General features: G+C 44.5%; 1 protein-coding gene across 1 annotated transcript in view; it reads right to left on the reverse strand.

Moving 5' to 3' along the window:
• Positions 1–22,328: 22,328 nt before the first annotated feature.
• VSTM1 (V-set and transmembrane domain containing 1) overlaps positions 22,329–26,457 on the reverse strand; it is a 15,388-nt gene continuing 11,259 nt past the window's right edge. The window contains exons 4-9 of the mRNA XM_007181426.2: positions 25,311–25,403; positions 25,180–25,207; positions 24,979–25,016; positions 24,842–24,873; positions 23,701–23,890; positions 22,329–22,363 (exon numbers count right to left, since the gene is read on the reverse strand). Of these exons, the coding sequence (XP_007181488.2) occupies positions 23,771–23,890; positions 24,842–24,873; positions 24,979–25,016; positions 25,180–25,207; positions 25,311–25,403 (311 nt within the window). The 3' untranslated portion in view covers positions 22,329–22,363; positions 23,701–23,770. The remainder of the gene's footprint in view (positions 22,364–23,700; positions 23,891–24,841; positions 24,874–24,978; positions 25,017–25,179; positions 25,208–25,310; positions 25,404–26,457) is intronic.

Genomic DNA, 26,457 nt, shown 5'->3' on the forward strand with positions numbered 1-26,457 from the left:
GTTAGGACTCCACGCTTTCACTGCCGAAGGCCTGGGTTCAGTCCCTGGTAGGGGAACTAAGACCCCGCAAGCCACTCGGCCTGGCCAAAATAAATTAATTAATTTAAAAAAAATAGGGTTGCCTGATTAAATATAGGCTTCCCAGTTAATTTTTTATGAATTAATTAATTAAATTTTGGTTGCGTTGGGTCTTTGTTGCTGCGCTCGGGCTTTCTTTTTTAGTTGTGGCGAGCGGGGGCTACTCTTTGTTGCGGTGCGCGGGCTTTTCATTGCGGTGGCTTCTCGTTGCGGAGCACGGGCTCTAGAGCGCAGGCTCAGTAGCTGTGGCTCGCGGGCTTAGTAGGTGTGGCTCGCGGGCTCTAGAGCGCAGGCTCAGTGGGTGTGGCTCGCGGGCTCTAGAGCGCAGGCTCAGTGGGTGTGGCTCGCGGGCTCTAGAGCGCAGGCTCAGTAGTTGTGCACCGGCTTAGTTGCTACGCGGCACGTGGGATCTTCCCAGACCAGGCCTTGAACCCATGTCCGCTTCATTGGCAGGTGGATTCTTAACCAGTGCGCCACCAGGGAAGACCCCCCCCCCCCCCCCGGTTAATTTTGAATTTCAGGTAAACAATGAATTTTTTTTTAGTATAAATATCTCCCTAAAACTACAAGGGACGTACTTATACCAAAATTTTGTTGTTGTTGATCTGAAATGTAAGTTTAACTGGGCATTCTGGATTTTAATTTGCTAAATCTGGCAGTCCTATTTTTAAAGACATCCCTCTGTCTGCTGTGTTGAGACCGCATGGTTGAGGTGGTGCATGAGCCAGAAGCAGGGTAATCATTTAGGGGGCGATTGTGATAAGCTGGGTGAGGAATTTTGGTGGCTCAGGCTGGGGGATACCTGTGGAGGCTGAGGGCCGCCCCGTCCTCAGCCCTGCCCCTCTTCCTTGCTTTAACGGATGTTGCACAATCTTTGTGAAGAAGGGGGGAAACACTGCAGAATCTGACAACAGCAGCTGTAAAAAAATATCCCCTGCCTACTCGTTTTTCACGTGCAAGGAAAAACGCTGAAATGCGAGATGTGAAAAGCCACAAGATAAGACGGGCTTAGGAATTTGCAGCTCCCTTATCAGTGTTAATGACTGCGTTTTCCACACTGCGCTTCTTTTTTCCGCTTAGACAAAACTTCAAATTTCTTATTGTGGCTTGCAAAGTTCTGTGAGACCTGGCCTCTCTTTTCATGCTAAGTTATTATCATTTTAAAAAAAAATAATTTATTAATTTTAGGCTGCGTTGGGTCTTCTCTAGTTGTGGAGAGTGTGGGCTACTCTTCGTTGTGGTGCGCATGCTTATTGCGGTGGCTTCTCTTGTTGCGGAGCACGGGCTCTAGGCACGCAGTCCTCAGTAGTTGCAGCACGCGGGCTCAGTAGTTGTGGCTCGCGGCTCTAGAGCACAGGCTCAGTAGTTGTGGTGCACAGGTTTAGTTGCTCCGCGGCATGTGGCATCTTTCCAGACCAGGGCTGGAACCCGTGTTCCCTGCATTGGCAGGTGGATTCTTTACCACTGTGCCACCAGGGAAGCCCTCGTGCTAAGTTCTGACCAGCCTTCTCTGCTCCAGCCACACTGGCTGAGTGTCCCTTTTTAGAACTAGAACATGCCAAGCTTGCTCCTGCCTCAGGGCCTTTTCACTGCCTGTATCTTCTGCCTGAAATGTCATCCCCTTTACATTTCTCACGGCTGGATAATTCACAGCCTTTAATTCTCAGCTGAAACACATTTCCTTCAAAGCGCTCCTTGACTCTTTCCTAAAGGTAAGACCTACCCTCCACACAATTATGTTACATAGCACCACCCTGTTTATATGTAGCATAACGCTCATCACAATCTATAAATATTATTTGCTTGTTTGTGCCCATCTTTCCAAGTAGAATATAAGCTCCACGAAGGTGGGGATTCTGATTACTTCCCCCAAAATGCCCGGCACAGCATACACGCTCAATAAATATTTCTTAAATAACTGGATAAATGAAATAGTTCCAGAGATGAGCAGGACTTGCTTAACAGGATTCTGGTGCACCAGTATTCAGTCTCCTGTTTCCCCAACCAGGGTCTAATCCCTACAGATTCAACTCTCATAAAGTGCAATGAAAGCCCCAAAGCTGGGGTTCATCCCAGGGTAGTCACTCAAGGTGCTTTGACCAACCACCTCACTTGGTTAGAAGTTTCGCTCTCCTGCAGATTTGCTTTGCAGTTTTTTTGTTTTTTTGTTTTGTTTTGTTTTGTTTTTGGCCACACCACGTGACTTGTGGGATCTTAGTTCCCTGACCAGAGATTGAACCTGAGCCCCCTGCGGAGTCCCTGCTTTGCAGTTTTCAATATTCATATCACCAGGGTGCCCATAACTTCTCCATCTTATTCTGTCTGCTGCAGTGCCTAGGAATTTTCTGTTTAATCCATATGAGTTAGAATTTTTTTTACCATGTTAATCATTTTAAGGGTACATTTCAGTGGCTTTAAATCCATTCACGTTGTCCTCAGTCTCCAGAACTTTTCTCATCTTCCCAAACTGAAACTCTGTATCTACTCAACAATAACTCCCATTCCCCTCTCCCTCCAGCCCCTGGCAACTGTTTTCTGTATAAATGTGACTACTCTGGGTACTTCATATAAGTGGAATCATTATACAGTACTTGTCTCTCTGTGACTGGCCTCTTTCACTTAGCATAATGTCCTCAAGTTTCATACATATTGTAGCATGCATCAGAATTTCCTTCCTTTTTAAGACTGAATGATAGTTCATTGTATGGTGTTATGGACTGAATGGAATCTCCCCAAAATTCATATGTTGAAGCCCTAACCTCCAATGTGACTATATTTGGAGATAGGGCCTTTAAGGAGATAAATAAGATTTAATGAGGTCCTAAGGATGGACCCTAATCCCATAGGACAGGTGTCCTTATAAGAAGAGAAACCAGAGAGTTACCTCTTTCCCTCTCTCTCTCTCTCTTCTCTCTCTCCCTCCCTCCCTTTGTCTCTTTCTCTCTCTCTCTTTCTCCCTCCACCCGCCCCCCCCCCACAGAGAAAAGGCCACGTGAGGACACACTGAGAAAGCAGTCATCTGCAAGCCAGAAAGGGAGCTCTCACCAGAAACCAGCACCTTGATCTTGGATTTCTAGCCTCCAGAATTATGGGAAATAAATTTCTGTTGTTTAAGCTACCTTTTGGTTTTTGTGAATAACGCTGCTACGAACACAGGCATACAGATATCTGATGCAAATATACATATCTGAGTCCCTGCTTCCAATTCTTTTGGGTATATACCCAAAAGTGGAATTGCTGAATCGTACGGTAATTCTACTTTATGAGTTACAATCTGATAGTGAATTTTTATTGTGTCAGTGGAGGACTCACGCCAAGAGAAGCTCAGTAGGGGATGGCTTTTAAGAGTACAGTGTAGAAATAAACCACATCTCATTTCCTGTAGGGTCAGCAAAAGACAAACCAAACCGTGGGGCAGAGGACAGAAGCTGGGGAGAGGGTGTGACTTCCCCAGCTTTGTTCCCTTTCTCAAACTGCCGAACTGAACAAGGGTCTTTGGAACAGGACAAAGGGACCCCATGTGTCCAAACCCTTCTCTGCTTTGGGGAGTCTTACGGGGTTGGGCAAGCGGCTTGAGGCTGGAAATGAGAGTACATCACCCCTCGGTATTTGTGGGGGATTGGTTCCAGGATCCCCACAGATACCAAAATCCCACGGATGCTCAAGTCGTCTATATAAAATGGTGTAGTACAGTCGGCCCTTCCCACTGGCGCATTCTGCATTCACGGTTGGCTGAATCCGCAGAAGCAGAACCCATGGATACGGAGGTCCGAGTGTATTTCATGTAGGATGAGGTTGAGTTTCTGTAAGGAGATATTAATTGCAGTTCTAAGTGTTATTGTATCGGACACTAGGCTTAGGGCAAGAGCAGCTGGTGAGTCTTGCTGCCCCTTCTGCATCCCCCTTGGGCTGAAGACAATCACTGGCTTCCTTCTAGCGACAAAAAATGGCAGCAATGACCTACAGCAGGGGCCACAGGAGAAAAGGCTTTCACCACTTCATCCCTTCAAATTGGGACCCTTGCCTCTTCCTAATGCTGCTTCTCTGCTCTGGGTGTCTATCGATTTATAGCAAACCGTCCCAAACGTAGTGACATAAAACAACCTTCCCTGTATCGTGCTCACAGATGCTACGGGTCAGGCATTTGGACAGAGCATAGAGAGGATGGCTGCGTCTGCTCCACCATATCTGCAGCTCCAGCTGGGAGGACTTGACCAGCTGAGGGTGGCATGAGGGGTGGGGTACTGGGATGAACCAGAATCACCTGGAAGCTTCTTTACTTACATATCTGGTGCCGGGCTGGGGTGACTCCGAGGTTGGGCTCGGCTAGGGGACAGGTGAGTGGAGTGCATACACATGACCGCTCTGTGTGTCTTAGGCTTCCTCATGGCATGGTGACATCAAGGTAGTTGGGACTCTTTGCATGGCAGCTCTGTAAACAAGGCAGAAGTTGAATCGCGTTTTATGACCTAGATATGGAAGTTGCCTGGGGTCAGATCTGCCAAACTATTGACCAGAGCAGTCACAGACCCACTAATATTTGAGGGGACAGGGTCATAGACCCCACCTCTTGAAGGAAGGAGTGTCAAACAATGTACAGCTGTGTCATAAAACTGTCACATTCTCCCCAAGGGTTTGACTATGAAGCTCTGTCCCTAAAGAGTTGATTGGTGGGGTGAAGGTGTGATTTTGGGGGGAGGGGTGTTAGGTGGACCAAGAATTTAAATAAGCATAAGAAATATACTACAAAGAGGGACTTCCCTGGTGGTCCAGTGGGTAAGACTCCACACTCCCAGTGCAGGGGGCCCAGGTTCGATCCCTGGTCGGGGAACTAGATGCCACAGCTAAGAGTTTGCATGCTGCAACTCAAAGATCCCACATGCCACAACTGAGACCAGTCGCAGCCTAAATAAATAAATAAATAGTCTTAAAAAATGTTTTTTAAAAAAGAAATATATGGCAAAGAGATAAGGAAACATGTTAGAAATGTGAAAAAAAGAACAATAATCCATAAAGCAAGGGTTTTGTGGAAATACTAGGTATGAAAACGTATGACAGTAAATAAAGAATTTAATATTAGCCTGTAACAAGATAAACAGTAGAATGGATACAGCTGAAGAACAAATTACTGAGACAGAAGATCTGATTGAGGAATTTTTCCAAAAAGCCAGTGTAATGATATTAATAGAAAGGGGGGAAATGATAAAAGCCACTTCTCACAAGCTGCTTTGCTAAGAGAATCCCGATCTTGTTCAGGTATCGAGTAACCATCCTTAAGTCTTGGTGATATTTGGCCTTTTCTGGTCCCAGATGTGAATCTTGATTAGTCTAAGGCTTAGCAAGCCAGTGGTTCTCAAAGTGTGGTCTCCAGGGCAGCAACAACAGCATTGCCTGGGAACTGGTCAGAAATACAAATAATTGGGTCCTAAACGGACCTACTGCATCAGAAACTCTGAGGGTGAGCTTCAACAATCTATGGTATAACAATTGCTCCAGGTGATTCTGTTGCATGTGAAACTTTATGCACTGCTCTTAGCTCATCATGGTAATTCCATACCCTCTGCTAATGGTTAATTGAGGAATGGGCTGGGTGTGATTGTGCTTTATGAGCTGTGAGCAGAGATCTCGTGAAGACGTCATCATGTTAGAAAGGGTTGCAATGTACTCCTCATATGCTTCTTTGTCCCATCCTTTAAAATTAAAAAAAAACCTTTTATTTATTTACTTATTTTTGGCCGCACCGCGCAGCTTGTGGGATCTTAGTTCCCTGACCAGGGATGGAACCCAGGCCCCCGGCAGTGGAAGCGCCGAGTCCTAAACACTGGACTGCCAGGGAATTCCCTAAAATTTTTAAAAAATTTTAGAATAATTTTAGATTGACAGAAAATTGCAAAGATAGTGCAGAGATTCCTATTTACTTTATTACCTATTACCAGTTTCCCCTATTAATATCTTACTCTTAGTATGATACATTTGTCACAAATAATGAACCAGTATAGATACATTATTGTTAAGTAAAGCCCATAATTTTTTCAGATTTCCTTAGTTTTTACTTAATGTCCTTTGTTCCTTTCCAGGATACATTTATACAGTGTGTCTCCTCTTGATTGCAACAATTTCTCGGACTCTCCTTGTTCTGAATGACCTTGAGGATGTTGAGGATACCGGTCAGGTCCCGCAGTTGAGTAGTCACTTTAGACTGTGTCGACTGAAAAAGCAATGCACAGCGTGATAACTGTGAGTCAAGTTTTATTTGGAGCAAAATGAGGACTGTAGCCCTGGAGACAGCATTTCAGAGACCTCTGAGAAACTGCTCCGAAGAGGCAGGGGGAAGGTCAGTATATATGGATTTTGGTGAAGGGTGGGTGGGTACATGCAATCAAGCACACATTTTTGCAGAAGGTTACGGCTAGTCAGGCGGAGCAGACATCACCATGAAAGATGTTAGTGCTTTTCTAGATATGAGGAGATGCAAGAATTGGGCTCCTAGAATCTTCTCCTGAAAATATCTAACTCTCTGAAGACCTGTTCTGCCCGTTTTTCCCGGAGCACAGAGTGCCTCATTCCTGATCTCCACCCTGAACTCCTTTCAGGGCACGTGGAAGGTCCGCAGGGGCAGCAGCTCATGATTTAATCCTTGTAGAGGTAGAGGGCAAGTGCCAATTTGTAGTTGGCAAGTGCATCCTTTAAAAAAATGTCATCCCTCTTGTTTCAGAGCATGTGTGCCACGGGGGTTCAGCTGAAGCTTTTTTTTTTTTTTAAAGACAGACTCCTAAGGACTCTTTTTTTTAAATTTTTTAAAAAAATTAATTAATTTATTTATTAATTTTTGGCTGTGTTGGGTCTTCGTTTCTGTGCGAGGGCTTTCTCTAGTTGCGGCAAGCGGGGTCCACTCTTCATCGCGATGCGCGGGCCTCTCACTATCACGGCCTCTCTTGTTGCGGAGCACAGGCTCCAGATGCACAGGCTCAGTAATTGTGGCTCACGGGCCTAGTTGCTCCGCGGCATGTGGGATCCTCCCAGAACCAGGGCTCGAACCCTTGTACCCTGCATTGGCGGGCAGATTCTCAACCACTGCGCCACCAGGGAAGCCCCAGCTGAAGCTTTTTAATCATCATTCTCAGCTGGAGGCAAGCAAGCCCTCTGGCATTTCCTCGTGTTACCGCGTCCAAGCTCGTTCTGCCTCACGCACGACAGGCCAATAAATCGGGAGGTGTTCGAGCAAGGAATAACAACTTTATTTGGTTAGACAGGAGTTCAAGAAAACGGTGGACTAGAGTCCTAGAGAACTCTCTTACCGGCGTCTGGCTGCTAGCTTCTTTTACAGAACAGAGACGGGGAGGTGAGACGGTAAAGTGAAAAGGCCGGTCCGTCTTGCAGATATCTCCTGGTTTGGCCAGACTGGGGAGGGGATGTGTTAATTTCTTCTTCCCTGCAGCCATCCACGGGTGGGCTGGGTCAGGATGTTTCCCTGGGAGCTGAACAAAGCGATTTTAGTTTAACATTCAGGCAGAGGCGGCAGGGTTCCCTGCCATAGGCCATTATGTATGCTTTTAGCCTAGGCAACATCCTTTTAGTGAATAACTTGTAACAAAAGCCACGGAAAGTAAAGGTTAAAGTAAAAGAAACAGATTTAATATGGAGTCAGATTTGTTCTTGCTTATGACACTCCTGGTGCGGAGGAAATGGTTCTGCAGACGCCCACGGCTCTCTCCCAGATTCCACAGCGCTAGCCTCCAACTTTCTGTTCCCTTTCCAGAAGGAATCTTCTTTAACTGTGGTTCAAGCGATGGATACGGAAAAGGCTCAGCTGTTTTCCATGCCTTGCCCGGAGGCAATGAACCGACAGCTGCAAAACAACCAAAATAAAGTGACCTTCTGAGGAATGAATGGTATGCAGGCCGTTTACACACATCACCCATCAACACTTACTGCAGTACATTTTATTATACAGTTACTATTTTCATGTAAGAAATAGCACATCCACGTACTTAAAAGAAGAAATTACTCAAGTTCCCATCCCTTTTTTTTTTTAAATAAATTTATTTATTTTTGGCTGTGTTGGGCCTTCGTTGCTGTGCGTGGGCTTTCTCTAGTTGCGCTGAGCGGGGGCTACTCTTCATTGCGGTGCGCAGGCTTCTCATTGCGGTGGCTTCTCTTGTTGCGGAGCACGGGCTCTAGGCGCGCGGGCTTCAGTAGTTGTGGCACGCGGGCTCAGTAGTTGTGGCTCCCAGGCTCTGGAGCGCAGGCTCAGTAGTTGTGGCGCACGGGCTTGGTTGCTCCGCGGCATGTGGGATCCTCCCAGACCAGGGCTCGAACCCGTGTCTCCTGCGTTGGCAGGCGGATTCTTAACCACTGCGCCACCAGGGAAGCCCCCCATCCCTTGTTAACGTTTTGGTGAATGTCACCTTTCATTTTTGTGTGCATCTGTTCATGAATTCTTGTGGGGTTTTTGTTTGTTTACTTGTTTGTGTTTGCTTTTTGGTGAAAATGGACTCCTACCATCCATTTGTCTTCAAAACTTGCCCTTGTGCGACATTTGCAAGGTGTCTGCACACACACATAACAGAACATTAAAGTAGGATCATTGTAAACTCAGTTTCTGCCCAGACCCACAGACTATAGGTGCCAATGAGGCCAGACTCGAAAGTGGGACCATCCACGCGTGACTTAAGCCGGAAACCTAATTTCCCCACCCCAGGTCCGTTTTCCACCTGGTGCTAAAGAGCTGTTTTGTTTTGTCTTCATATGTTTGTTTACAAGAGCACTTGGTGCGCTGTGGGTCCCATTCTGTCTTCAACATAGGAATGTGGTGAGGATGTTGGTTTCGCACTTCCAAGCTTCAAGGGGGAAAAGCTTCAACTGAGCCACTCAGAGCACTTAGTATGGGGGGAGGGGCACGACCCAGAGAAGGATGGGATCTCGCTCACGTCTGGAACATCTCAAGGGCTCAAGATTGTGCTGACAGCTCTGAAGATGTCTGGGACAGCCTGGAGAAGAGGGAGGGGGAGAGGGGAAGAGAGGGAAAGGGAGAGACAATATGAATCAGGGGTCTTATATCCTTTCCAGGAGCGCCACCTGGAGGTGGGAGATGAACCCTGCGGGGAGAAGCTGGAAACGTAACCGTGGACACCCCGCAAAGATTGAGGGTTTCCTCACAGGACCTATTGGAGGGGAAGCATCTACGGACAACACGTGAGAAAACTGCAGCTTTGAGAGAGGGAGGAGGAGGAGGAACAGAAGCGCCAGGTAGGGACGTAAATAAAAAACTGACTATGACCGCTGCAGCTGCAGGCAACTTGCCAAAAGCATTGCAGTTACCGAACTGATACAATTCTTTTCCTTGCATGTGACTTAAAAAGAAAAAAAAAAAATTGGGACTGAAAGTCTCTATTATCTGAGATGACTATAAAAACCTTGCTATTTGCCTTAGATGTCCCCAGGGACACAGGTAAAAAACTAGACCTATGAGGTGGGTATGATAGGGGAAGGAGGATGAGAAAAAAGTTGTTCTCTGAATCTGTGTGGGGCTTCCCTGGTGGCGCAGTGGTTAAGAATCCGTCTGCCAATGCAGAGGACACGGGTTCAAGCTCTGGTCCGCAACAAGAGAAGCCACCGCAATGAGAAGCCCGCGCACCGCGACGAAGAGTAGCCCCCGCTCACCGCAACTAGAGAAAGCCCATGCACAGCAACAAAGACCCAACGCAGCCAAAAATAAATAAATAAATAAATAAATAGAATCAATGTAATTATCACACCTACATCTTTACAATGCATGTGCTTACAACTAGGGTGACCAATTCTGATTTGCCTGGGACTTTCTCAGTTTTAGCCCTGAAATTTTCACATCCGGGGAAACTCCTCATTCCCACATCCTGAGAGCTGCCCCACCCCCTCACCCCAGTCCCAGGAAAACTAGGATAGTTGGTCCTGCTGTTTACAACCCTGTTAGATATGTCTCTCTATGATGAGGACACAGAGCCCAGGAGATTTCTTTTTTTTAAATTCCGACTCAGCTTTTTTTAAAAAATTGAAGTATAGTTGATTTACAATATTGTGTTAGTTTCAGGTGTACAGCAAAGTGATTCAGTTATTTTTTTCAGATTATATTCCATTATAGTTTATTACAAGGTATTGCGTATAATTCCCTGTGCTAAACAGTAATCCTTGTTGCTAATCTATTTTATGTATAGTAGTTTTTATCCATTAATCCCATATTCCTAATTATTCCCTCCCTCCCTTGCTCTCCACTTTGGTAACCATGAGTTTGTTTTCTACGTCTGTGATTCTGTTCCTGTTTTATATATAGATTCATTTGTATTATTTTTAAGATTCTACATATAAGTGATATCATATAGTATATGCCTTTCTCCGTCTGATTTACTTTACTAAGTATAATATTCTCTGCATCCATCCACGTTGCTACACGTGGCAATATTTCATTCTTTTTTATGACTGAGTAATATTCCACTATATAAATATATATATATATATATATATATATATATATATATCTTCTTAAGCCAGTCATCTGTTGATGGGCAATTGGGTTGTTTCCATATCTTGGCTATTATAAATAGTGCTGCAGTGAACATTGGGGTACATGTATCTTTTTGAATGAGAGTTTTCCTTTTTCCCAGATATTTACCCAGTATGGGATTGCTGGATCATATGGTTCCTCTATTTTTAGTTTCTTAAGGAACCTCCATATTGTTTTCCATAGTGGCTGCACCAATTTATGCATTTCCACCAAGAGTGTACTAGGGTTCCCTTTTCTCCACACCCTCTCCAGCATTTATTATTTGTAGACTTTTTGATGATAGCCATTCTGACTGGTGTGAGGTAATATCTCGTTGTGGTTTTTATTTGCATTTCTCTAATAATTAGCCATGTTGAGCATCTTTCCACATGCCTGTTGGCCATCTTTATATCTTCTTTGGAAAAACGTCTGTATAGGTCTTCTGCCCATTTTTTGATCAGGTTGTTTATTGTTTTTTGTTTTTATTGAGCTGCTTGAGCTATTTGTTTATTTTGAATATTAACCCCTTGTTGGTCTCATTGTTTGCAAATATTTTCTCCCAATCTGCAGGTTGTCTTTGTTTTGTTGGTGATTTCCTTTGATGTGCAAAAGCTTTTAAGTTCCATTAGGTCCCATTTGTTTATTTTTTGCTTTTATTTCTTTTGCCTTGGGAGACTGATCTAAGAAAATATTGCTGTAATTTATGTCTGAAAATGTTTTGCCTATGTTCTCTTCTAAGAGTTTTATGGTATCCTGTCTTATATTTATGTCTTTAAGCCATTTTGAGTTTATTTTTGTGTATGGTATGAGGGAGTGTTCTAACTTCATTGCTTTTCCATGCAGCTGTCCAGCTTTCCCAACACAACTTGTTGAAGAGACTGTCTTTTCTCCATTGTATATTCTTGCCTCCTTGTTAAAGATTAATTGACTGTAGGTATGTGGGTTTCTTTCTGGGCTCTCTATTTTGTTCCATTGATCTATGTGTTTGTTTTTGTGCCAGTACCATCCTATTTTGATTACTGTAGCTTTGTAGTATAGTCTGAAGCCTGGAAGGGTTATGCCTCCAGCACTGTTCTTTTTCCTCAGGATTGCTTTGGCAATTCTGGACATTTTATGGTTCCATATAAATTTTAGGATTATTTGTTCTAGTTCTGTGAAAAATGCCATTAGTATTTTGATAGGGATCACATTAAATCTGTAGATTGCTTTGGGGAGTATGGCCATTTTAACAATATTAATCCTTCCAATCCAAGAGCATGGAATATCTTTCCATTGCTTTGAATCATCTTCATTTTCCTTTATCAGCGTTTTATAGTTTTCAGCATTATATGTCTTCCACCTCCTTGGTTAAGTTTATTTTTAGGTATTTTAATTTTTTTGACATGATTTAAATGCGATTTTTTTTTTTTATAAAGTTTTTTTTTTTTTTAATTTTATAGCTACTTTATTTATTTATTTATTTTATTTTTGGCTGTGTTGGGTCTTCGGTTCGTGCGAGGGCTTTCTCCAGTTGCGGCAAGCGGGGGCCACTCTTCATTGCGGTGCGGGGACCTCTCTTCATCGCGGTGCGCGGGCCTTTCACTATCACGGCCCCTCCCGTTGCGGGGCACAGGCTCCAGACGCGCAAGCTCAGTAGCTGTGGCTCACGGGCCCAGCTGCTCCGTGGCATGTGGGATCTTCCCAGACCAGGGCTCGAACCCGTGTCCCCTGCATTAGCAGGCAGATTCTCAACCACTGCGCCACCAGGGAAGCCCCGCGATTGTTTTTTTATTTGCTCTTTCTGGTATCTCATTATTAGTGTAAAGAAATACAACAGATTTCTATAAGTTAATTTTGTATCCTGCTACCTTGCTAAATTCATTTATCAGTTCTAATAGTTTTTTTTGTTTTTGTTTTTTTTAAATTTTATTTATTTATTTATTTATTTATGGCTCTGTTGGGTCTTCGTTTCTGTGCAAGGGCTTTCTCTAGTTGCAGCAAGTGGGGGCCACTTTTCATCGCAGTGTGCGGGCCTCTCATTATCATGGCCTCTCTTGTTGCGGAGCACAGGCTCCAGACACGCAGGCTCAGTAGTTGTGGCTCACGGGCCCAGTTGCTCCGCGGCATGTGGGATCTTCCCAGACCAGGGCTCGAACCCATGTCCCCTGCATTGGCAGGCAGATTCTCAACCACTGCGCCACCAGGGAAGCCCTCTAATAGTTTTTGTGTGAAGTCTTTAGGGTGTTCTATATAGAGCACCGTCTGCATATAATGACAATTTTACCTCTTCCCTTCCAATCTGGATACCTTTTGTTTCTTGATCAGAGCACGTAGTCCATTGACATTTAAAGTAATTATTGATAGGTATACAGGTCTGTACTTATTGCCATTGTAATCCTTGTTTTACAGGTGTTCTTGTAGTTCTTCTTTGATCCTTTCTTCTTTGTGTTTTTTCTTTTGTGGTTTGATGGTTTTCTTTTGTAGTATGCCTGAGTTTCTTTCTTTTTGATCTTTGTAGATCTATTGTATACTTTTAATTTTTTTGTTTGGGGGGGCCGTACCACGAGGCTTGTGGGATCTTAGTTCCCCAAACAGGGATTGAACCTGGGCCTCATCAGTGAAAGCCCCGAGTCCTAACCACTGGGCCACCAGGAAATTCCCAACTGTATTTTTCTGATTTGTGGTTACCATGGAGTTCAAGTATGCTGACCCATAACTATATCTGCTTGTTTTAAACTGATAGTCATTCAAGTTCAAACACATTCTAAAAGACGTACATTTTTATACTCCCCTCCCTGACATTTCGTGATTTTTGATGTCCTATTTTCCATCTTCATGTTTATCCTTTTGCTGTTCATTGTAGTTATAATTGCTTTCCCAGAATTTTTGTATTTTTAAAAATATATATACTGGCTTATTTAAGTGATTTTCAATCTTTTTATATATTTGCCTTTCTTTTTGTGATTTTCCCTTTCCTGTATATTCTTGCTTCTTTTCTATTTAGAGAAGATCCTCCAATATTTCTTTCAGGGTAGGTTTAGTATTGCTGAATTCTTTTAGTTTTTCTTGTCTGAGAAGGTTTTTTTTTTTTTTTTTTGTCTCTCCGTGTATTCTAAACGATTATGCTGCTGGGTGGAGTATTCTAGGTTGCAGGTTTTTCCCTTTCAGGACTTTGAATATATCATGCCACTCCCTTCTGGCCTGCACAGTTTCTGCAGAGAATTCAGCTGATAGCCTTCTGGGGGTTCCCTTGTAACTGACTCTTTGTTTTTCTTTTGCTGTCTTTAGAATCCTCTCTTTATCTCTAACTTTTGGCATCTTAATTATGATATGTCTTGGTGTGGGTCCATTTGGGTTCATCTTCTTTGGGACCCTCTGTGCTTCCTGTGCTTGGATATCTGTTTCCTTCTTTAGGTTTGGGAACTTTTCAGCCATAATTTCTTCAAATACATTTTCGATCCCTTTCTCTCTCTCTCCTCCTTCTGAAACCCCTATTATGTGTAGGTTGGCACGTTTTATATTATCCCATAGACCTCATATGTTGCTTTCATTGTTTTTTTTTCATTTGTCTTTCTGTGTGCTGTTCTGATTGGGTGACTTCCATTATTCTATCTTCCATATTACTTATTCATTCTGGGTCATTTAGTCTGCTATTCATTACTTCTAGGTTGGTTTTTATCTGGGCAATTGAATTGTCTATTTTTAGTTGGTTCATCTTTATAGTTTCTATTGGGTTGGCCAAAAAGTTCATTCATTTTGGCCAACCCAATAGTTCCTTGTTACAATGACCTGCATTTCTATCAATAATCTTTCTTAATTCAGTTAGCATTTTTATTATCTTTTTTTGAACTCAGGGTCTAGGAGACTGGTATTTCATTATTTGTTCTTTCAGATTTCTCTTGTTCTTATAATTGGGAGTAGTTCCTATGCCTTTTCATTTTACCTAACTTTCTCTGTCTCTATGAATTTAGGAGAAACAGTCATCTACTGTGGCTTTGAAGGGATGTTTTTATTGGGAATGTCCCTGTGTAGACTGTGTGCATCCAATATTTTGCTGCGAGGGCTGGCTTTGGTATGGGCACCAGCCAGAACTTTCCTCAGGATGTGCTGGCCATTATCCCCTTGATAGGGGGTGTTGTTGGTGTTACAGTATCTAGAGCTTGTGCTGGATGTGAGGCGGGGCCTCCTCTTTGCTCTGTGGTTGTCACAGCCCTGTCGGGGGCCGGGTCTGCTCCCCAGTTGTTGGAGTAGCGGCCCTGAGGGTCGGTTTCAATCAGGCTCTGTTGCCCTTGAGTGGGTGCCCTGCCCCAGGGGAGGTGATTAACGAAGCACGTGAGTCGCGTGTGGTCACAGAGGACCTACACACCACCTGTGTAGATGTTCACGGCTCTGCTCAGAAGCAGCCCAAGGTCGCACCCCTTTCTCTCTTGTGTTCACCCCAGATCTAGTGCAAAGCTATGGAGGGACTTCCCTGGCGGTCCAGTGGTTAAGACTCCGTGCTTCCACTGCAGGGGCCGTGGGTTCGATCCCTGGTCGGGGAACAAAGGTCGTGCATGCCGCATGGTGAGGTCCAATAAATGAATACATGAATGAGGCTGTGATGTAGAGTAGGCTGGGGCTGCTCGTCGGGGCCCTGTGGCTGCAGGAATGGAAGTGGCCGCACGGCTGCCTGGGATCTGGGCTGCCTCTGGGGCAGACTTCTCCCGGGACCTGCCCGCCCCTGGCCTGGTGCTAAGCTGCGCTGCGGAGCGGACGGACCCCACTCCTGCTGGGAGACGAACGGCTGTGTACTGCTGAGTACACCCGACAGCGACCCTGGCTGTCCCACCTGGACCACACCCCGGGGCCTCTGGGCTGTCTCTGCGCAGCTACATGAATCCTCTCCCAGGGCCTTTCTGCCTGAGATTCAGCGCTTAGCTGCTGCGTGCTCCTGTGGTGATAACCTGCACACACTGACGACGTCCGCTCAGCTCCCCCTGCCACCCTGCGTGCACGCTGACAACGGCCTTCGCAGCTCTGTGTGGCTCACATCCCAGGTGCCCTTGTCTGTCTCTGCAGAGTTAGACCAAGTCTCTGCCCAGATCTCACGCGAGGCTGTGGCGTGGAGTGAGCGGGGCCAGAGTGTTGGCGCCTTTGGATTGGGAAGTGCAGCTAGGCAACAACAGCTGCCAGGGCAGGGCTCTCTCTGCCCTGATTGTCGGCAAGCCAGCACACATGCACGCATCGTGAGTAGAGTCCAGTCTTCTCCAGCCCTTCTGTCTGTGTCTGCAGATCTCCTGGTAGGCCAGGGGGCTTGTCTCCTCCCTGCAGGACCCCAGGACTGGTACGCCCAGGTTGTGGCTCAACCTGCTCACTTCCCAGGGTGAGGGTCCTCCTGTGTGGACCTTCTCCTCCTTATAGATCCCTCCCAGGGGCACAGGTACTAATGGAAGGCCTCTTTTTCCATCCTACCCGGTTACCCACAGATCTTTCTTGCAGCTTTGGTTGTATAGGAGATCTTCTGCCAGTTTTCAGTTAGTTTTCCATGAGAATTGTTCCACATGTAGATTTTTTTTTTTTTGGCTGCACCCCGCACGGCTTGCAGGATCTTAGTTCCCTGACCAGGGACCGAACCTGGGCCCCCTGCAGTGGAAGCGCGGAATCCTAACCACTGGACCGCCAGGGAATTCCCTTTAAATGTATATTTGATGTGTTCGTGGCAGGGAGATGAGCTCCACGTCCTCCTACTCTGCCATCTTCATCCACCTCCCGAGCCCTGGAGATTTTAAAGAAATCTTCCCAAGTTCACATAACCCCAAGCTTGTATCCAACCCTGTCTGAAAACAAAGGACTGTCCTGTTTCCACAGTTCTTAGCCTGTTCTCCAGCATGTCCCATGTAGAAGACATAAGTTAAGAAAACAAAACTGGACTACACTTGCTACCGCATTTGTGATTTTAGAAAATAAAAGGTCAGGTCAGGAATCACTCCATTAAAATTAAAGACTTACTATAGTAATTTAAGAAGGATAAATACCAGAGCGGATGTCCATAAAAGATATCTATTAGGGTAATTGATTTTAATAATATTCGTCAAGATGCTTTGATCAGAACAAAATTCCTTCTCAGACTAGCTTAGACGCAAAGGAGTTTCTGGGTTGTTTGGGGGTTTTTTGTTTTGGCTTTGGCTCAGAAGGTTCCCAGAATGATTGAACAAGAAAGCTGTAAGAAGGGAAGAAATGCTGAGTTTTGGAAGCAATCAGAAGCCAAAAATCAAAGCTGAAGGCACAATCCCTCCGTCTCCTTTTCCCGATGCTCTCTGAGTCATCTTCGTGTTTCTCAGTAAAGACGAGTTTCCTCCACATGGTGAGACAGATGGTCCCTGAGAGCTCCCAAGTTTTAAAGGGAATGACTTCTAGGGCAAGAGGAACAGAGAGACACTCCCCCGCTTCCCCATCCTGATCTCCCCATCCTGACAAGATGCTGTGACTTAAGCACCTTGTCAATCAGGCTGGGTGGCTCGGTGGGGCGGGGAGCAAAGTGAATTCTCCTTCAGATGCACCATCCCTAGAGAATGTGATCTCGGATGGCCTTGGCCTGCAGAGGCTCGAGGCAGGATTTCAGTTCCCGGCCAGAGATTGAGGTCAGATCGCAGCAGTGAGGACGCTGAATCCCAGCCACTAGGCCAGTGCCCAGTGACGAGGCCCCTGGGGGCCCTTTGGCTTTGCAGAAATGAATTCCCACAAAGACAGAAAGCAGTGAAGCAAGTAAAGTGTTTATTAGGAGGAAAAAGAGTACGTGTGAATAGGCACACACGGGAGGGCTCACAGAGAGAGTCCTGCCCTCGTGATAGTTTGAATCACTTACATGGGGCATTTCTTCCGAGTTTCCTCTGGCCAGTCATCTTGCTTTGCCTGGTTCTGAGTCCGTACTTGGTTTATCTCAGGGTCCTCCCATGTGTGCATGTGCATCTCTCAGCCAAAGTGGATTCTTGCGAAGAGGCCTCTGGGTAGGCTGACATCACTCCCTTTTTGACCTTGAAGGAGCCTTTCTGTGCATGTGTAGTCGGGAAGGTCTCCTTGACCTTGAGAATGAGAAACATGTGGTCTCTTATCTGGGCAGGGCTCAGCTCCTCCTCCTCTTCATCTTGGAGTATCTGCCCACAGGGGACAAACTCCAGCTGTTCCACCTGGGGCCCATCTATCTCCTGCCTCAGCTTCTGGTTGAAGCTGGGATGAAGGCAGAGCCAGCTTCATGGGCGTGCAGCCGGGGCAAAGGGGACCTCACATTCAGAAGGAGACCCACGCTTGGGTTCTAACGCTCTGTGTTCACCATCGTGAAGTTCTTAATCGTGCATCTCTGTGTTTTTTTGGTGAGTTCCGATGGGACAGTGGAGCATATGCTGAGAGCTTGGAGGCGAAGCTTCTGCTTCTCCTGGCATTCCTGCTGCCTCCCTACTTTCCTGTATTAATCTGTTCAGGCTGCTTTAACAAAATACCACAGACTGGGTGGCTGAAACAACCAGAATCTGTTCTCTCACAGTTCTGGAGGACAGAAGTCCAAAGTCAAGTTGGGCTCAGGGTCAGTTCCTTGTGTTCCACACCGCTCTTCTGGTGTCTGGTGGGTCTCTGGGGAAGCTTTGGTGTTTTTTGGCTTGTAGACACATCACCCCGACCTCTGCCTTCATCTTCACATGGCGCTCTCCCTGTGTCCAAATTTCCCCTTTTTACAAGGATACAGTCATATTGGTTGAGGGCTCACCCTATTCCAGCATGACCTCATCCTTTTAATTAATCTGCAATGACCCCTCTGCAAATAAGGCAACATTCTGAGGTACTGGGGGTTTAGGACTTAAAGACGTGGATTTCGGGGGTAGACAAAATTCAGCCCATAAGAGTGTGTGCTGGTGTGTGACTGTGTATGTGTAGCTCCCTCTGTGGATGTCTGTATAGAACAGTGTGTGTGTGTGTGTGTGTGTGTGTGTGTGTGTGTGTGTGTCTTATGGACCAAATGTTTGTGCCCCCCCCCCGCCCCCGAAATTCATTGTGTTGAATCTCTAAACTCCAGTCCGGTTGTATTTGGAAATGGGGCCTCTAAGGAAGTAATTAAAGGTTAAATGAGGTCATAAGGGTGGGGCCTTCATCAATAGGATTAGTATCAAGGGGAGGAAAGGTCATATGAGGACACAGTGAGAAGGTGTCCATCTGCAAGCCAGGAAGAGGGCTCTCAGCAGAAACTGAATTGACCGACACCTTGATCTTGGTCTTCCAGCCTCGAGAACTGAGAAAACAAATGTCTGTTGTTTAAATCATCCAATCTATGGTATTTTATTGTGGCAGCTGGAGGAGACTAGTATAGTCTGTGTGTGCATGTGTGTGTGTGTGTGTGTGTGAGAGAGAGAGAGAGAGTCTGTATAGCAGAGCCCCCCACCCCTATTTATTTTTTGCCTTCCATGTAAATCCAGAGTGTGTCTTCTCTTTCCTTGCCTCCAAGCATCCTGACCCCTCACTCTCCTCCACCTTCTGTCTTCTCCTTGACCCTCCCACAACACATACACACATACACACATACACGCACACACAAACACACCTACATATATGGACACATAAACCCACACACGGCATGAGAGCAAAGGGACAGAAACCCACACACGGCATGAGAGCAAAGAGACAGACACACCCTAGAGAGAAACAAAGGAGGTGGGGGAATCAGGGATAGGCCAGGGACCCGAGAGTCAGGAGACCTCTCTGCTCTTGGCCCCCTTTCCCCCCTGCTCCACCCACTTTTCTTCACTGTATTTTACAGTCAGCAATGGCAAAGGTGCAAACAACAAAGCTTCCTAGGAAACCTGCCCCATCCAAGTTGCAGAACAGCTGGGACCCTTTTCCAAAGAGATGCTGGCTGGGCCCCCTTCCTTGGACAAACCCACGGCCACTGTAGGATATATGGCCCCAGAGATTTAGCACATCAAAGATGGAAAGGACCGCAGAAACCGTCCTATCCTGCTTGTCTCTCACTTTTAAAGATCTGAAAACTGAGAAAGGGGTTTAAAAAATGTCTTTCCTTACACGCTAGAACACGCCTTTCCTGGCTTAATTCAGTTCTTCTTCTGGTGATTCATTCAGATTTCAAAAAGCATGGGTCTAGGACAGGGGTTGGCAAACTATGGCCCACGACTTGTGTTTATAAATAAAGGTTTATTAGAACACAGCTGCCCCTGTTTGTGTATCATCTATGGCTGCCTTCATGCTGCAACAGCAGAGAAGCATAGTCTCAACAGAGGTCCTATGGCCCACAGATGCTGAAAATATTGCCCTCTGGTCCTTTTCAGAAAGTTTGCTGACCTCTGGCCTGGATTTTAGATGAGATCTGCCACTTCTTTCAGTACTTTTTGAAAAAAATAAATCCCTTTGATTCTGACCATCTGAGGTCCCTTCTGCTTTGTCTCTGGATGTTCTGTCTATCGTGTAGATACAGTTTCTGGAGGAAAAGACACTAACCAGACCCTCTGTTATTATTCCTGATAACGTGGGCATGCATTAACCAAAGATAAGACTTGGAAGTTTTCTTCTTTACCTATTAGTTGTAGTACTTGTATGAGTAGAAACTTGGCTTATTCATTTATTTGGATGTCCTGAGGTACAGGTAATAAATGAAAGGCAGGAGAAACACTTGATTTCTTTCCTCTGCGTTTTAAAATTTTGTGAGTTGTGTTTCTAGCATCTTCCAAAGGTAGCCAATAATATCTTTTTCTAAATTGATCCAGTAAGTAGGAGGCCCCCCCTTACCTCTTTGGATGAAAGTCTGTGAGGCTGTGAGCCTAGACTTGTCACTATCAGTTCCAGACTCATAGGGACAGCTGGTCTGAATAATAATGATAACACAGAAATAGAAATAGGCGAGAGACATAAAGAAAAAAAGGCATTTGAGTATGTGGATGTATTGACAGTTGTCTGAGGATATCTCTAGCTGTCTTTTCCTTTGTTTGGTTACATGATTCAGTTTCTTCCTCCCTCCCACCCTCCCTTCCTTCCTTTCTTCCTTCCTTCCTTCCTTCTTTCTTGTTTTTTTGTTTTGTTTTGTTTGGCTGTGTTGGTCTTCCTTGCTGTGCGTGGACTTTCTGTAGTTGCAGCAAGTGGGGGCTACTCTTTGTTGCAGTGCATGGGCTTCTCATTGCAGTGGCTTCTCTTCCTGCGGAGCATGGGCTCTAGGTGCGCGGGCCTCAGTAGCTGTGACGTGCAGGCTCAGTAGTTGTGGTACACGGGCTAAGTTGTTCTGCGGCATGTGGGATCTTCCCGGACCAGGGATCCAACCCATGACCCCTGCATTGTCAGGCAGATTCTTAACCACTGTGTCACCAGGAAAGTCCCTCTTTATTCTTTTAAAGTCTTTTCAAGTTAGGTTTTTCCTTTTGTCATTTCCATCCAAGTGTCTGAACTATGCTGGCAATGGAAGGTGGTGCAGATGAAATAGAAATGATCATATTTCATCAAATTGAAGGCACGACTCAAATGAAAAAGAACAAGCTTTTCAATAAGGGGTACTGGGACAATTGATTATCCAAATGGAAAAATTAGATCTTTACCTCACTCCTTGACAAAAATTAATTTCAGATGGATTAAATATGAAAAACAAATTAAAAAAATTTTTTTAAAAAACAAAATTTTTAAAATTTTAAGTTTCAAAGAACATATAGGAGAGTCTATTTCTCATGTTAAGCTTCCAGACACAAAGAAATCTCTCAAAATAGAAATACAAGGATGAGTAGCTAATATTAAAAGATGCAAAGAAGAATGAAAATATGAGTCACAGATTTACTGGAGATATTTGCAACATATAGCTTACAAAGGAAAGATATGCCTACTATATAATCATGCCCTTTAAATCAGTACAGAAAATACCAACAATTCAACAGAAAAGTGAACAATGGCTAGAAACCATCAACTCACAGAAAAGAAACCGCGAATGGTCAATATTCCTCATTCATAATCAGGAAAATGCAAATTAAAGCAACAATGAGGTATCTTTATATAAGCAGCTTAAAACAGGTTATGAGTTCACATATTTCGTTAGCAAAAATTGCAAAGTTTAATACATTCATGAATTGGTAAGGATGCAGGGAATTGGAAACATACATCCTTGGTGGAAGAATAAATAGGTGAAACTACCTTAGTTATAAATTTGCCTCTTCTAGTGGGTTAAAAGGTGTGGACATCATAGAAGACAGATTTTACTTCTAAGTATAAGCCCTCAAGAGATCACACATGTGAGTGAGAAGGTAGCTCCAAGGATGTTTATTGCAGCATTTTGCTGACAGCATAGCGCTGGAAACAATCCAAACATCTAGCAGTCCAGGAAAGAACAGAGAGAAACTATGGTTTGTGCATACAACCAAGTCCTTTTAAAAATTTTCTTTTATTGAGATATAATTCACATACCATAAAATCTATGCTTCTGAAGTGTACAATTCAATGGTCTTTAGTTTATTCACAAGGTTGTGCAACCACCACCACTGTCTAATTCTACAACATTGTCATCACCCCAAAAAGACACCCCATGCCTGTTTGCAGTCACTCCAAATTCCTCCCCTCCCCTAGCTCCTGGCAACCAGTAATCTGCTTTCCATCTCTAAGGATTTGTCCATTCTGGATATTTCATATAAATGGAATCCTACAATATGAAGCTTTTTGTGCCAGGCTCCTTTCACTTAGTATAATGTTCCCAAGGTTCATCCAGGTTGTGGCATGTAAAAGTGCTTCATTCTTTTTTGTGGCTGAATAATATTCCATGGTATGGTTAACAACTGAATTCTGTACAGCAGACAATGAGATAGAGACACAAAAATCACCTAGATGAATTTCAAAAGCATAATGTCGATGGCAATAAAAAAGGTGACAGAACTGTAATAATGATTCCATACATATGTGTAATGTTGTAATAACACACAAAATATTACCATATATTGACTATTAATAGATGCTTGAGGAGTAAAAGTATGAAAAAAATGCATCGGCATAATATATACTACTTTGGGTAATGTTGACCTCTTAGGAAGAGAGGAAGGAAAATGGGAGTGGTAGAATGAAAACACAGCAAAGTGTTAATGTTTTGAAAATAAGGTCAGTGTGCATATGTTTCCACTTATATTATTGGGTGTTTTTCTTTATGATAGAATTGTTTCATAATTAAAAACTTTAATAAGGTTATCCAGGGAATTCCCTGGTGGTCCAGTGATTAGGACTCCCTGCTCTCACTGCCGGGGGTCTGGGTTCAATCCCAGGTCGGGGAACTGAGATCCTACAAGCTGCACGGCGCAGCCAAAAAAAAAAAAAAAAAAAGTTATCCAGCATATGCTACTGAGTTAAGAATATTTATATATACGTTCCAAATATTTACACTTCATTCATATATTTTAAAATGGCTTTCAAACCTGACTGAGTGACATAACTTTGGAAGCAAAGCTCATATATTTGTACTTGTATCAATATATAAGTGGTCAGTACCACTGTCACATACACAAAAAAGTCCACACTCAGAAAAATCCTTACAGTGCTGTATTAACATGAGTTAAGTTATGGGCACCAAGTGACAAAATCCACATAGATTCTGTAAGTCTAACTTTATTGCAGCCTTTGATTTTAATAATAAGAAAGAAAGAATATAAACAGAAATGTGATGGCAGTAAGAAAACTCTTTTATTCGTATCAGAGAGGAAACTGGTCTTGACTTGAGGGCTGCCCAGAATCATGAACCAAATACTTTTAGCCTTTTAGCTGCTTACCTTGGTGCATGCTACTTAGGAATTTGTTAATTCACAACTGAGTGTCTCCCTTCGTGGCTTGTATTTTTGTGCTCCTTTTTGAAATCTCTGTGTCTGTGGGATGAGTCACCCGAGAGCAATCACGTAGTCTTCTCTGAGGAACCATTTTCTCTTTACATGGTATCGTCCTGAACTCCCTAAGTGACCATTATGAGTACCACCAGCCCATAGATACAATACGTATTCTTAGCCCATGTTTTAAGTCGAACCATACAGAGGTTACGCTCCAGTTTTGTGAAAACCCACCCAGTAATTGTTGAGAGGAGGGGAAGCGAGAAGGGAAAATATTTTATTATTATGGATAATGAACCAAAGACACAGAGTCACCTGGGCTTTCATAAGTTCCGTCATCTTAATCCGTACTCTCCTTCCCAGGGAAGAAGCTCTTCTTTCTGTTCTACAGCTCCAGTGTTGCATAGACACACGACCCTGGGGGCTCCTGGGTAGGGACGGAAGCTGCCGCAGACAGTGCGTTGGTGTTTAGCTGCTCATGGGTCACTCCCTGGGATTCTTCAGGCTTTGAGGAAAAAAGACGTGCATGTGGAGCTGAGGTGCCAAATACAGTAGCCACGAGCCACCCACGGTTACTTAAATTCAAACGAATTTAAATTAAATTAAAAATTGAGGTCCTCAGTCTCACCAGATGCATTTCAGATGTGCAACTGCTCTTAGGCGTTACAATGCTCATTAATGTTAAATCACAAATAAGCAGTATTTTAAATAGAAAAAATGGATGGATGTAAATTGGTTAATATTTGTTAAATGATGCTTTCCTGCCATCCATCTGACCCTTAAAATTCGCCAGAAACTCCAATAAACCCTTTATGTATGACATCACTAGACTCTCACAAGCCTTTTAGATGGGGATTTTGATTCCCCTTAGATATGGAAGGAAAGGAAGGGTCCAAATCATGGAGGTTTTGTGATTTGTCTCAGACCACACTGGTGATAAATAGTAGACATTGGGAGCTGGAATCCAGCTACTCTGGAATTCAAAGCACGTGGGGTTTTTTGTTTGTTGGAGATATAATTGACATATAACATTGTGCAAGTTTAAGGTGTACATGTGTCGATGTGATCCATTGATACATTGCACTATGGCTATCACATTGCTAACACCTCCATCCTGTCACATAATTATCATTTCTTTTTGCGGTGAGAACAATTACGATTTAGCCTCCTAGCAACTCTGAAGTGTATGGTACAGTGTTGTTGACTATAATCCCCATGCTCTGCAGTAGATTCCCACGACTTATTCCTCTACAAGTTGCAAGTTCGTTGCCTTAAATGTCATATCGCCCCCAGCCCCTGGTAACCACCATTCTAATCTCTTTTTACGAGTTCCATCAAAGTACATGTTTTTAAACTCAATATTAATTGGCCTCATCTATATAACCAGCATATGAGCTAGACAGACCCGCCTGTGGTGGAAGTGAGCTCTTGGGTTATTCCAAAGGGGAGAACTCACCGATTCAGATATTCTTTCCAGTTTGGATACACCTGCATGTGAGTAAAAGAAAAAAGAAATCAGTTCTCAGATTGCAAGAGTCAGATCTTCGTCTTTCTAACCCAAGATTCCTTATGATTTCTTCCCTGATCACTTACCTGCAGCTCCCTGCTTGGGAAATTTGGAATGGCTGGTTCTGAGAGAGAGAAACATATTAAAGTATGGGGTCTGAAGATTTGGGGGAGAAGAGAGGGCTGCAAGAAGCGGGGCTGGGCATACGAGTCACTGATGTACAAATGGGGTCTCTGAAGAATGGAGTGGGAGTTAGACAGGGCATGAGATCTGTCAAGTATATCTACCTCTTGGCGGATTCTTCATGTGATGAATCTATTAAAAAAAAAAAAAAACAGGGAGGAATTTATCTCCTGAGGGAACCCTTCACTTTACTCCCCTTCCTCAGAGTTTTAAACGTGTGCTTCTCTGAGCTTACCGTGCTGAGTGCATCTGTAGATGAAGAAGACGGCAACAAAGAGGAGGAAGACAGAGAGGCAGCTGATGGTGGTGACAACGATGACTTTGGTGTCTGGTGGGAGAAGGGTGGGCTAGAGGGTACGACTGGCTCCTGAAACACACTGATCAGCTTTAGCTGAACAGTTTCAAGGAGCCAGACAGCCTGGCTTCAAAACTTGGAGCGGTCGCTTCAGAGCTGGCATGCCCCAATTATGCTTTAGGGAATTTCTTCATCTCCCTGAGCTTTTGTTTTCCCATTCAAAGTGAGGATAGCGGGACTTCCCTGGTGGCGCAGTGGTTAAGAATCCGCCTGCCAATGCAGGGGACACGGGTTCGAGCCCTGGTCGGGAAGATCCCACATGCCGCGGAGCAACTAAGCCCGTGTGCCACAACTACGGAGCCTGCGCTCTACAGACTGCGAGCCACAACTACTGAGCCCGCGTGCTGCAACTACTGAGCCTGCACGCCTAGACCTGGTGCTCCACAGCCAGAGAAGCCACCACAATGAGAAGCCCGCACACCGCAACAAAGAGTAGCCCCTGTGGGGGCAGCCAAAAATAAATAAATTTATACAAAGTGAGGATGGCAATTGTGGCGACTTTACTGGATGGTAGGGAGATTGAGTGGTCAGTACATACAGAGAGGGCTAGCACAGTGCCTTGCAGACGGGAAATACCCAGTAAATGTTTCATCCCCAGGAATAATATTTATTTACTGTGAGCCACTTAGCACTCACGTGCATTCTTTCTCATCTTTTTTTTTTTTTTTTTTCTTTTTTGCCACTCGGCTTGCAGGATCTTGGTTCCCCAACCAGCATTTGAACCCAGGCCCTCAGCAGTGAAAGCCCAGAGTCCTAACCACTGGACCGCCAGGGGATTCCCTGTTCTTTATCATCTTGACAATAAGCACGCAAGATAGGTTTACAGTCCCCATTTCGTTCATACGTAAATCAAGTGCCAGAAAGTAAATCGAGTTCCCCAAAGTCACTGGACAGGATGGGCTTTGGACTCTGGTATGTCTAACCCTTTCAGACCGCAAGGTCAGGGTTGTTCTGTGCTGACCACTGGGTGTGGACATTCAAGAGAAGTGATATTCTGAACCTGTTCCAGGGAACTCAGAATCTGGTG

The sequence above is a fragment of the Balaenoptera acutorostrata genome, chromosome 19, assembly GCF_949987535.1.
Source record: "Balaenoptera acutorostrata chromosome 19, mBalAcu1.1, whole genome shotgun sequence".
In the NCBI taxonomy this organism is placed as follows: Eukaryota; Metazoa; Chordata; class Mammalia; order Artiodactyla; family Balaenopteridae; genus Balaenoptera; species Balaenoptera acutorostrata.